This window comes from Nymphaea colorata, chromosome 4 (genome assembly GCF_008831285.2).
Source record: "Nymphaea colorata isolate Beijing-Zhang1983 chromosome 4, ASM883128v2, whole genome shotgun sequence".
Taxonomy (NCBI): domain Eukaryota; kingdom Viridiplantae; phylum Streptophyta; class Magnoliopsida; order Nymphaeales; family Nymphaeaceae; genus Nymphaea; species Nymphaea colorata.
Window position 1 is genome coordinate 15,534,861 of NC_045141.1, and position 13,059 is coordinate 15,547,919.

At 39.8% G+C, this 13,059-nt stretch overlaps 1 protein-coding gene across 1 annotated transcript; it reads right to left on the reverse strand.

Annotated features, from left to right (window-relative positions):
- Positions 1-1,320: 1,320 nt before the first annotated feature.
- LOC116252765 (ubiquitin-conjugating enzyme E2 4-like) lies at positions 1,321-9,253 on the reverse strand. The gene is made up of 7 exons (XM_031627277.2): positions 8,990-9,253; positions 8,256-8,403; positions 8,006-8,085; positions 3,310-3,424; positions 2,674-2,726; positions 1,646-1,774; positions 1,321-1,571 (listed from the first exon to the last, which is right to left on the reverse strand). The coding sequence occupies exons 2-7, from the start codon at positions 8,297-8,299 to the stop codon at positions 1,441-1,443; spliced, it is 552 nt and encodes a 183-aa protein (XP_031483137.1). The 5' UTR covers positions 8,300-8,403; positions 8,990-9,253; the 3' UTR covers positions 1,321-1,440.
- Between the last annotated feature and the right edge of the window lie 3,806 nt (positions 9,254-13,059).

The window sequence follows — 13,059 nt, forward strand, 5'->3', positions numbered from 1 at the left end:
GGTGCAATTTTTTCAGTAACTAACAAAGGACATTTATGTTTGCATCTCCCCGCTTGAAGTAATTTACATAACAAAAATACATGGCACAAAAGAGGCCGTGAAACGAAATTTTCTGGAACTGAATATCCTTAATTTTACTGAAAGTCGGGCACCTTTTTGGGACGACATCTTATTTTCAAGCGCGTGAGGAGAGTTATCTGCTTTATGGGGACCAGGCTTCTCTTTCTATTGGGCTGGCACGTGAAGGGGCTCTTTGAAAATGTGGAAAAAAAAAAAAAAACAGATATATTTTGGAAACCTGTCTTTTACTGTTGTGCAAGTATAGTCACCGTCACTGTTCAGCCCGGGATTAGATCGGGGTCCTGAAAGGAATCAGTGGATCTGGATCTCGTGCAGCAAAACAACTTCTTGTCCTTTGTGTGAACTGATTTCTTTGTCGCACATGTCCAGATGGGTCACCATCGTGTCAGGTCTGATCCATGTCCAAGCATATGCAGATTACAGAGCAGCCTTTTCCAGGAATCAATCATATCCAGCTGATCCAGATAATACAAGTCCTTTCTAAGTATAATTCCATTCTACAGGTTTGAATGGAATCTTTCTGGCCTCCAGAAATCGGCTGAACTAGCCAAGTTCATGGTGTCTCGAAAGCTTATGATCAACTTCATGAGCTCAATGAGCTGGACCAATTCAGAGTTACAAACCACAAGAATCACATACTTCCAGAACTCTGTAAATTACGGGATTCGAATTGCAAATTCCATTTAGTCAGGCATAAGGAAAAAGCAAAGCGAATTTGATTGCTTGGATCTTTGTTTCGAGGAGCAAAAAGTTCTGGAATATTCTCAAGTTGGCCCCTTCAAGTCTGAGAAAATGTCCAGAAAATCTGTACTCTTAGGCGTTAGTTTCTCCCAAAGTGGAATCTAGATATTGGGTCTGCTTATATTGATTTCTTTTTAGATTAGGAAGTTGGGGTAAGGCGGACTCCTTTGCTAGATTATGCCGAGTAGTTTCCACCTGATGGAACCACTCCAATTAAGATGAAGCTTCCTCCCAAATGGAGGAACCCTTTCTAACAAGGAGAGGCTAGCTCCCCCTCGACCTGCAATCGGCGATCTACCAGCCATTGGCCCGAGCTGGTGTGCCAAATCCCTCGGGGCCTAACAAATATTTTTGGACTTGCTGTAAAATGGCACGAACAGAAAAAGCATTAGTTAAATCTTCGATTAACAGAAGAAGCGTTAGTCTTTCTGTTTCTTCTGTTGGGATGGATTGCCTTTTACTTTTTCAGCTTTTTCTACCTGTAAGCAGCTGACACACTTCAATAAACGAGAGATTCTAGAGACAGGTTTGAACTTTATACAAGGCCAAATTTACAGTTTGAATGAGAATATCTTGTCAATTAAATGAAATTTACAGTTATTTCAGGTAATTGAGAATTCAATCTGCATCTCCTATGTCCATGTCATCTTCGCTGGTGACATACTTGTCATCGTCATCGTCCTCATCATCAGTGGTTTCCTCGTCCTGGCTCTTGATGTCAGTCGCCTTTGCGTATCTTTCGCAGTACTCTGTCAGAGAGGCATCCAAGCGAAGGGAGATGTTAATTTTCTGCCTCAATAATGGTAATGATGATGTTGTTTACCTTTAACCTTCTGCTCATAGATCTTGCGATCTCTCATCATCAACGCAGCAGCTTCACCGTTCAATGGATCGGAAGGATTGGGGTAAAGCAAGAGCTGAGGAAGGAACACTTCAAATATGTTGACGAGATCTGCCATTTGAGAAGGGTGTCAATGCGGTGTAGCAAGATAATTGTTTGCATCCCATGGAGGCGTTTGACAATAAAAACGTCGCGTTCTTCATATTACATGTTCAATTTCCATTTGTTCTAAGAACACCATGTTTTATATGGTGTCATCACACATGCTATTTTAGACCCAAAAATCAAATGATGATCACACCATACCCAGGCATAAGATGTACTTAAAACGTGTAACATGAAAGCAATGTATTTTTTTTTTTAAATAAAAATCTTCCTAAGAGCTTTGAGGCCAAATTCTTTTGGTGTATGAAGAAGTTAACCTCTGTCTAGGTTGACAAAATCAACGTGTATTAATTCTCTCCTTATCAGATTATCAAATTGTGCCTGTGTATGTGGATGCATGTGCACGTACGCACTAAATTGGAAAACGTATTCAGTTTTTGCTACCTGCCCTCTTAAATCATTGAAAGTTATTGTTTTATAACTCCGATGCTACCACAGATTTTAAAACCATGGATCTGTGGTTTAGACCCCTCCTCACTGGACCACAAATCCATGATTTTCTCAAGGTAACACAGATTTTAGATCTCCAGTTGAGAAATCTATTGTTTGTTCAAGCAGTGAATTTAACCTAATGTGGATTTAAAATCAGCGTCAGATTTCAGATCCGAGGCTCTCAAACGTAGCCTAAAGTTGCCGCTGACATTATATCATGTGTATTCTCATGGACACTGAAAAATATCTTCTGTATCCTCAAATTTTACATGATCGAGTACATGTTCCAGCTAAAATATGTGCGTCTGTGTGTGTGCGTGAGAGAGATTTAGAGGGAATGTACCGAATATGGTTGGTACCGTGAAGAATGGACTATATTCATGTAGAAATATACAGTGGGAGAGGGAAAGTACCGAACATGGGGCTCCATGTCTGGTTGATCACGTCAAGGCAAACAGAACCAGACCTGAAACAAGAATCAATATCATTGAAATCTCTTGACTAAATTTCGTAGCAGCACAGATACATGCTTGACGCAGAATTATCTCTGATTGCTTGCTGTAAATACGCTTGTGTTTACAAGACTGATCCAAGACCAAAGAAACACGTGTAGCTAGGACTAAATTCAGGACGAATCTAGAACACAGGTACACCAATGACCATCCAGTTACACTTATAAAATGAGGAATTTGTACTTTCAAGGTTGGTTCCCAAGGTATAGAAGATAAGATTAACAGACTCCACATTATTCCAGAAGTGCCTAAAAAAATCCAGCTTCTTCTTGTTCTAATGCAGAGCACCAGCAAGAAACGCACCATGAACCCGAATGCTCTTCTAAATTTATGGTTCACATCTTGTAATGTAGACAGATATTGATACAATTGCTTTATGTTCTTGTAATAAGAGAAATGATACAATTGCTTTCCTTCAATCCATGACCCCCAGATATGTGAATATGATCTCAAGGAATACAATAAACCACGTATGTGTTCTACACGAAGGAAATGTTGTGAAAACGGAAAAAATGGGAGATTGAAAATAGGACTCACCTCTCATCAATGTTTGGATGGTAAATTTTGTTCACAAAGCCAATGGAAGGGGACTTGTATGGATAAGCATCCGGTAGCTCCACTCGTACTTTCCAAATTCCACCCTGATAGGGACCTGAGGAGAACAAAAGAAAGAACAAACAAACAAACAGAAAATGAAACTAATTATCACGTTCTTTTGACTTTTAGACAGCAGATGCATCAAATTAAAGCTTTTTCCGTAACCAACAGGTTCAAAACTACCCGAGAAACTTTCGGTTAAATGTCGCTGGACTTCCTCAGTTCTCACTTCAACTTAAGAGTAATCATGTCCAGTTCAAACTGGTTTGTGTCTCCCACACCCCAAGAGTTACTCCTTAATGCAGTAGAGAAAATTACACGCACAATGTCGTTGGAGATCAACTGTTACAAAATTTTTTAGCATGTTATATCAGTTAATTATTTTTCCATTTTACGGGACTTTGGCTTGTCCAGCAATTACAATCGAAAGAATACCAATTCTCAAAAGAACATGTTTCTTTCGAACTTAATAAACTCAAGTCAACAATAACTTCCAGCAACTAAAAAGTCGTACGCTCAATTTCCAAACACAGCCGCCGTTTTCTTCTCCTTTGACGTGATGGAAAGGTCTCTATAAGCTCCTTGTCTCACCCACGTCCATTTCAACTCGTTCAATATCGTTCAGACGCAGCCGATAAATTTGGTGCTTCCAAATCTAGATTAGACAACAATCCTCTATACAAAAATAAGTAATAGCTGACCTCAGCCAAAGAAGCAAACTCAAAATTTAACAAGCATGCTCCTTGACAAGCTTTTAATAAATGCGAGTAAATGAGTAATTTTTCAAGTCTCAAATATCTCCAAATACTATAAATTTAGACAGGTAGCCCGCTGTCTTTTAGCCCTTTGATGTGATCAAAAGTGTGTGACACTCCTATAAAATACTGAGAACAAAAGTTAACTGAATTAACTTAATAATAGAGATAAATGTTTCAAGTTTCAGCTTCTTATGAAAGGTAGAAAAAAATGAGTCACGATTTTCAGGTTCGTTTGACCTAAATTCTTTACAGTTTCCATCGTACTTCTGAGAATCCGAGGACAGTAAAATGTAAATAAAGATGCACATATTATTCATCGAACAAGTTGAAAGTAAAACCACTTTGAATTATTATTCATCTGCAGCTGTTGCTGGATAAGGTACACTTCTGCTCCACTAAAACACATGCTGGCAGCTTCATATTTACTGCCTAAGGTCGAGCCAATAAGACAAAACTGCCAATCCGAGTGGACAATGGAAATTGTTATGCAAGGCCAATCTTTTAGCAATGAATGATCTTAACAATGATCACACCAAACAGCTTAAAGGGCGTTTGACTACACTGGGTGTTGCTTAGTGGGGTATGAATTAGTTTGGGGCCTACCTTCGCAAATTGTAGGTTTGGGAACCATACATTTAAAACTTTTATTATACCTCAAATCTATAAATCTCAAATTAATATGAATAATATATAGACAAAATCAATATGAGGCCGGCCTGTAGATTTAAAATGGACCCATAAAAGAAAAATATATATCAAACCCTTTTTCCCAACTTCACCGGCTCACCCGCCACCACAACTTGGCGACAAAAAAATACTCTACTTTGCTTATAACTTGCGTTGATGGTGACGAACGCAACACCCGTTTTAGATTCTGCCACCGTAACTACTCAAAGTCAGGTTTTCGGTTGAACGGTAGCGAGATCGAGCGTTAAAAACAAGAAGCACATCGGTGGAATTAGGTTCAAACAAGAAGCGCCACGCGCTAACAAGCAAAAAAGCAACAGGCCAACTAGCACAATAATGCGTCCACCTACCTGCTACTTCCTACCACTTCGATTGGAGATCCCAATATATTTTTCTTTTTCTCTACTGGGAGTCATTCATCTAAGAGGGCCTAAGATGCACCTCGAGATAAAGCCAACCAACAGCCCATGTTGCAAGGTTCTCTCTGATGATTAAAGTCTTCCCTTCGCCTCTGAAAACATGCACCTAGCTGGACTATACGAGCGACGCTCCACTTTACAATATTCCCTCCACTTTTGTTGTCCCCTTTCCCATTCAGTTTAGACCATTTAAATGGCAATGGACATAATAGCAATAACATAATTTGTACCATTCACATATCCATGTCCGATTTTACTCTACACGGTGTCATTTCTCATTTTTTGTTTTTCGCCAACGACGATTGCTCTTCACGAGCAGATCGTATAATAAGCCAGCTCACTTTTTTAAAGTGATCTACAACCTTGCGATGGATGAGCATTATTTTCTTTTCTGCATTAGAAGTTGAACGTGACCACTCGTGAAGATTACTTTCGGGATACATTTGGCAGATGACCAGGTATACTCCCTTTTTTTTTTTAACTCTTCGAGACGGTAATGCGGATGCAACAAAACCTGCGGCTTCCGCTCAGTGGGCAAGCTCAAAAATTTTAACGCCTGAGACACAAGACAGGTTTTTCCCTAATCTAACCCCACTATAATACCAATCTATTGACGTTAGGATAATATTAGGTATCCCAGGAAAGCACTTTAAAATTCCTACAGACCATAAAGTATATTACGTACCACAAGTGCCCAATCACGTCACGAGCGGTAAGCACCCTAGTACCCTACCGGTTCATTCTTCAGCAATGCTGGGTCCTCATCAACTATTAGATATCATACAACCTTAACGAAAGAGATCAAAATTTCTACCCAAAGGGGATAAATATTGCCGGCGACGGAAGGGGGGAGCGGTCGTGGACGGGCGAGGCAGAGCGCCCCCCACCCGACACCACGACACCGCGGAAGTAAGGGGGGAGGCGGTCTGCCTCCCCGTCGGGCGTGGCCGGCAAAGAAAAAAATATAAAAGAACGGCTCACTTGGGTTGAGGGCACTATTAATATATAAAAACTTTTCAAGGGACAGTCAACATGTAAACAATGAAATGACAATGAGGTACCAATGTAAGAGTAGGCAAGTTTATGTGGACTGTGTGAGCAATTGCCCACACAACTTCCATGTACCTCCGTCACTGATCCGTCACTGATACACACAGGTTTTTGCATTTCAATGACTTTTGAAAGACAGCAAAGGAACTTTGCTTTTCGGTTTCGCAAGCTGGGGTCGGAGGGAATCTCCACGATACAAGACGCGCCTCTACCAGATGACACCAGAGGCCAAATTTTTCTCTGTGGGTTAGGGAAACTTAAAGATTAGGATCGACGATGACCGATATTCCTGGAGGTTACACTAGTCCTTTTCAGTTATCTAATCATGATAAGGTACATTACATATGATTAGTTTAAGGACTTTTAATTTAATCAATAATTTAAATTAGGTAATTGGCAATTAGTTAAATGTTCGAAATTAGTCCTTTAAGTTAAATCCGCCATTTTTTTTCAATTAATGACGTTTATGCTCTTAGAAAAGAAAGGAAGTAGTCAGAAAAAAGAGCATTAAGTACTCTTCAAAGAACATAAACCCAAACTATGACGGTTGTAATTATCGATTTGGCATAATTCAAAAGTCTAAGATGAATTTACTACTAAGATCAGGCAGGAACGCGTGGTTGTTACGTACAAGCAAGAAATACCAAAAAAAACAAAAAAAAAAACCCTCAATACCATTCTACCGAGATTAACACGTTTCCAACAAGAAGACCAATATGCATTAGCCATTACCAATTGTAGGCAAGGGGCCATGTAATGGTCGGGCTTCCGCTCACCCTGATAGGCTGAACCACGTCAATGCTTGATGACAAGGGGCGGACAACGGTTAGACCGTTCCGTGCCGAACAATCAAGTGAACCGATGGTGTAAGCTGGGCACTCAGGTGGGCTCAACATTGGGAACCAAGTTGTAGCCCTGCTCCTTAATTTTCAGGCTGTTCTCTTTTAGTTCTTGTTGGAACTAAAACCATTATAAACCGTAAATCTCCTCGGAAGTCCGGCTCTATAATAAAGCAGCCTGGTCAAATAAAATGAGCTAGAAATATCATAAGTACCCGACTTTTTAGACCATGTTTGTTTGTTTTATTAAAAAAGGGGGAGTCATTTTATATCCCTTTAGAGCAGGAGGGTGAATTTAGATACCTATAATGAAGAAAGGGAGTTTAGGCAGGGATTGCGTCTTCATTCTTCTTTTGGGTAGCGGGAAAAGGTCCAACATAGGGTTTGCGAGTAGGACTGGTAAACGTCCTGAATTAGCTATCTAGGCTTTTAATCTTCAGAATAAAAAATTAATCACGAACAGTTCATAAACACATCATCCATGATGTAAGCCCAAAGGCCCCCAAACTCGACAATCACGAGTTGTCTTAGCTGTTATTCGATAAGAATATTTTATATGTATGTGCGTTAACGAGCTGATCCGTCATCCGAGCACGTCTGTTCCTGCTTGGTAGGCTAACAAAGGAATAAGCTGAGCCGTACCCTTCAATTTTCGCGAGCCGAACGGCACCGAAAGAAGCGCTGCTGGGCTCATTTTTTTCCCAGCCCTGTGTTCGGTGGTTACTGAATACTGGGGTTCGTTCATCCAGGACTCGACGGTCCGGTTCGCAATTGAGCTCATCCGGAACACATGGGGCTCAGAGGATCATTCCCCGATCGTGGATTATTCGATGTGTGTGTGTGTGTGTGTGTGAGAGAGAGAGAGAGAGAGAGATTTTCTTACTATCGGCTGGCCCGCTAAACTCCACAAAGAATTCGCTCATGGAGTCCTCAACCGTCTCTACCTTGTAATCCGTCATCATTCTGGATAAGAAGAAAGCATCAGTTCATCTTCTTCCAGACACAAACGATAACCATTATACCAAAGATGGAAACAGAGGGAGGACTCTGGAAAGGAAAAAGGAGAGGATTTCTATGAATGAAGCAAGAACTAATTTTATCTTCTCTGAAGGAGAACAAAAGAGAGTATTTACAGTTTCATGACGTCCATATCTCTTCGCTTCGTTGGAGAGCACATCTTCGCGGCGAATTCGGGTTTTCGATCTTCCCGGGGAAAAAGGCTGAGATCTTTCGCGGGATTCACTAGAACCTCTGTGTCGCGATCCCGGCGGGGTGCTTCACCTGTCGGTAGGGAAACGCATGAGAACCGCGCGAAAAAAAAGTAGAAATCAAAACAAATCCCGAGAAAGAAGAAAAGAAAAATCTAATGCCGCAAACGAATTTGGATTCAACTTCCACGGAGGAAAGTTTCACCGCGCGAAAAAAAGTAGAAAACGAAAACAAATCCCGAGAAAGAAGAAAAGAAAAGACTAATGCCGCAAACGAATTTGGATTCAACTTCCAAGGAGGAATTTTTTCCGTCTTTTTCTCTTTTCGCCATGGTTACGAGGGAAAGCGATCGACGGACGCGAAAACTCACAGAACAAAGAGAAAAATCTGCACGAGAACGGAGAGAGATGGAGAGGAGCTCGTCTCTGAACGAAAACTTTCTTCTCAGGGGAAAGGCCCACACCGACAACAGAAACTATGATAATATGTACAATAGATCAAGAAACCACAATTCGTTGACGGATTATCGCGAAATTCATCTATAAACCTCATCACCCCCAACAAGACGCTAGAGAGCCTAATCGACAGAAACTGTTTCATCCTGCACAATAAATAAAGCATCCAAAAGAGAAGAAGGAAAAGCTTCACGAAGTGCTACCTGCGTCAGCCGGAGGCGGGAATTCCGGCGGCGGAAGATGGCGGCAAACAGAGTTTCTTAGCGCCTCAAGAGAAAAAAGCTCCGGGAAGGCGCGCCGGAAAGCAAGAAACTGAATGGGACAGCGAGGCCCTCTCCGCCTAATTATACAGTTGGGGAATAAATTGAACGGAAAAGGTAACAGGGTAAAAAAGAATGAATAAACAAACAAAAGTGTAGCGGCAAATGATTACTGCCATTATTGGCAGAAGGAAGAGAGAGAGAGAGATGGGTTGCGGTCAGACGCATGCACGTTACCCTCCACTTCACGGATGACGATCCGCCGAAAGACGGAGGGTCATTTACGCAACTGCTCCTCTTTTTGATAAATATTTCGGGGTTGCCCCTTCCGTTACCGGCGCCGGCGTTGGTTCGCTCCCTTGGATAACGTGATTTAGCTTTCAAAGGAATTCCCAAATGTCATAATCTGTCCTCTTCTCTTTTCCATTTTCAAAGTACTCCTCAAAGTTTGATAAATTAGAAAACCTCAACTTTTCAGTTTTATTTTAGGTAACTAACAAGACTCTTTCTCTTGAAACGTCAAGTCAATCACCGAATCAGTAAACATTTTGCTTGCTAAAATTGTCATGAAAAATATAATTAATTTTGTAAATTTACGTGACCCGGTTTAGATGGCAAAAAGTTGATAACACAGTGGTGCAAAAGTTAGGTTTTGTGAAAACCTGATTTTATAACTTAATTTTATAATGAGTTAAAATCCATTTTGGTGGGTTGTTTGATTATTTTCAGATTTAAAATCCACAATTTGATGTAAATCTAGCATCGCATGATTTTGATGATGTGGTAAAAGATCTATGGTAAAAACTATGTTTTATTATTAAGCTACGGTTCTTAAGTGAGGACTCGACAATTGAGGGCGACGACTTCTTCCAGTTGAGTTCACAGGGAAGAACATTGTCACAGTGAAACAATTATTCCTTTTTCAACTCTAGATTGGCTGCACGATAGTCAAGTAGTTCAGCGTCAATGTTGTTCATAATTTCCATTGACATAAAAACAGGATAAATAAGCATCAACCAAGAATGCCCACCAGCACAGACGAACAGCTTCTTATCAAAATATTTATACCAATTAACTCGAAGAAACATGGTCATGAATTAGATTTCCTAACTTAAATACTAGTTGTTGTCAAATCAGGTGATGCTAGATCACAAATGTGCATTACAGGAACATTGAATCCAGAAGACCATATAAAAGTGTAGCTAAGCTTGCTCGACTTAGTCTGGGGCATCATACAAGTAAGAGTGAACAACGAGTCAAGCTAACTCGAGCTCGATTCGTTAAAGCTCGGCTCATGAACGAGTTCGAGCATAGTGTGATTTACTTAACTAGTCGAGCTCGAGTTCATGAGTCAACTCGTTCAAATAATCAAGTTGAGTTCGAGGTCAAAACGTAACTGATGAGTCGAGCTCGAGCCTTAATCGAGTTTGTTGAGCTTAATCAAGTTCATATATTCAAACAAGTTTACGAGTGTGTCGAGCTCGAGCTCAACATGTAATGATGAATATCAATTTTATTCAAATGAGTTTGTCAAGCTCTAATCGAGTTGAGCTCGAGCTCAACACTTAATGATGAATATCAATTTTATTTGAAACGAGTTTGTAGAGCCTTAATCGAATCGAGCTCAAGCTCAACACATAACTACTGAATCGAGCTTGAGCTGCTTACGTCGAGCTATTCTCGAGCCGAGTTGAGCTTAAGGTTTCATTAGTCGAGCCAAATTCAAGCTGACTGAACACCAGCTCAACTCGACTCGACTCGTTCACCCCTATGTCCAAGTGCCTGGTAAAAACCCCCCAAACTTGGGTTTTAAGCCTCAAACCCAATTGTTAATAGGGGCATTTGGTAACAGGTACATTGCATTAATGTTTTCATAAATCTATCCCACAAGATTGGGTAGATTCATAAAACATTGTATCTTTGGCAGATTCATAAAACACTAACATAGTGTTCCTGTTCTGAAGTGTCATTAACAATTCTTTGGTCTTACCCAAATGAAGACTTAGTTTCTCCTAGTGTTAGTAAACTAGTGAAACAAAAAAACAATAGCCATACTAATGTAGATATTAATTAACAAAATTAAATGTATAAACATTGTTGGGTATAGCTAAAAAGGCCAATACGAACCAATGAACATAAGGTCTGAATATATTGAAGTTAGTTCATAGAATGTTGTTTTGTATTAACAATGCAAAGCTCAGCTAGGTGTGTTTCCAAAGGCATCAAAAGTTGCATATTGTTTCTAATGCCACCAAACCTTTCTTAAGTGTTAAAGCAAAAGCTCATCCACTACGTCACACGTTCCTTGAGGTTTGGGTTTCCTGTAATATGAAGGTTTTATGATCAGACTTCTGATCAATAAAATAGAACTTCCATTAGGCATCCAAAGTAACACAGAAAGGCTTATTTTTAGCTTCATTTTGACAGAAGAAAACAAGTATTAATAGTCTTTTATATAGTCAGTTTTAGATAGTCAAACAGATAAATACTTGTAAAAGGACAGCAAATATTAATACTTTTTTATCAAATTATGTCCTTCATTCACGTTTTAAATTATCATTAAATAGTACAATTGTTAATGATAAGTATCAAGTACTTGTCCAATAAATAGAGGTTGAAAAACTAACTGAGATTCTCAGCTGGTAATTCTAGATCCGTTACTAAAAGCAACCTGTTTATTAGGAAATTCTCATTTGGCGGCTCAACTTTCCGGCGTAATCTGTAAAATGAGATGACATGTTTCATTAATATTATAAACACGCCCTTTGCTAATGGCCATCACATAAGGGTGTAGAATTTAATATTTGATCATATTTGACCGATTTCAATGAATGAAAAAATTCAGAAACACGAAGATTGCCGACATGGGCAGAACCAACAAAACTTCATTTACGGGAACCATACAATTTTACGGATCCTAAGTCCGGGACGGAGCCAAGGGGGTTTGGTCCACCTTAGGAATAAATATATATATATATATTTGACTTGTTTTATATAAAAATTTTGAAAAATAATAATTTTGTTTATGTTAAAATTTAGAAACTTTAATTTGAAAATTTTTTTGCTCCGCCCCTTTATTGTTGATTGTGTTTGATAGTTTATAAACAGTTTCCGATCACGGATTTGTAGCTTTTATCAACGACATGATTCATGGATATGATTTGAAGTCCAATCCCTTTGAGTAATACGCATTTCACGAGGCGCGGATCCGTATAGGATTACTTCATCCCTTTGATAAATGAAAGAAAGATGGCAACCTTTCGTTTTTTTTTTTTCCAGCCAAAGAAGACGGGAAAAAGGTAAAGGAATATCCGAAGTCCAAAGGCTCTTTGATGCTTCAACCCTACGGCTGTGCAGTTGGCCGTTGACGCACGTCAGGCCGGTGGTTCTCCGACGGGTTCAAGTTATCCACTGCTTCACGGTGCCAACGACGTCGGCGCATCATTCCGGTGGGCGAATCCATTAAAGTCATTCGGTTTGGATCCAGATCTTAAATGACAACTACCTGGCTCCACGATCCAAAATAAGGGTGAAATGAGTCGAATCCGGATCTGATTTGGATCTCCTGGTGAAATTTCGATCTTCTAAAAACCTAGGCAAATGGATCGCGTCGATAATGTTGGTCTCGCGTGATTTGAACCTAATTCCCACAAGTAACCGCTTTATTTGCTTTGTCCCGTTCTAGGTTAAGGCCACGAATAAACATGCTTCTTCAGCCCCAGATTGAAGCCCCAAACGGGTCGTGCCCATGGGATCTGATCCATCCTTGCGTTTCTTCTTCTTTTTCTTGTAAAATACTTATCGGAAAATTAAAACAAAAGGTCAGACATAAAAATATTCCGTGTGCGCAAGAATATGAGAGACGCATAAAAGAAACGAACGGTGGAGATTGTAGATTTCTAGAAAAAGCGATTTCGCTGATCGCTTATACGATCTACTTACGTTATTGTTGCACCTCTTATGCATAATGCGTAAATTATTCCATCGAATATGCTTTTATATATATATATATA

What these genes read in the sequence shown, in the direction of transcription:
- LOC116252765 (XM_031627277.2), bottom strand. Translation starts at nt 8,299, where the DNA reads ATGTGCTCTCCAACGAAGCGAAGAGATATGGACGTCATGAAACT. An exon ending in GATATGGACGTCATGAAACT is followed by an intron (nt 8,086 to 8,255) that starts GTAAATACTCTC and finishes CTTCTTATCCAG; the next exon opens with AATGATGACGGATTACAAGG. An exon ending in CTATGAGCAGAAGGTTAAAG is followed by an intron (nt 1,572 to 1,645) that starts GTAAACAACATC and finishes CCTCTCTGACAG; the next exon opens with AGTACTGCGAAAGATACGCA.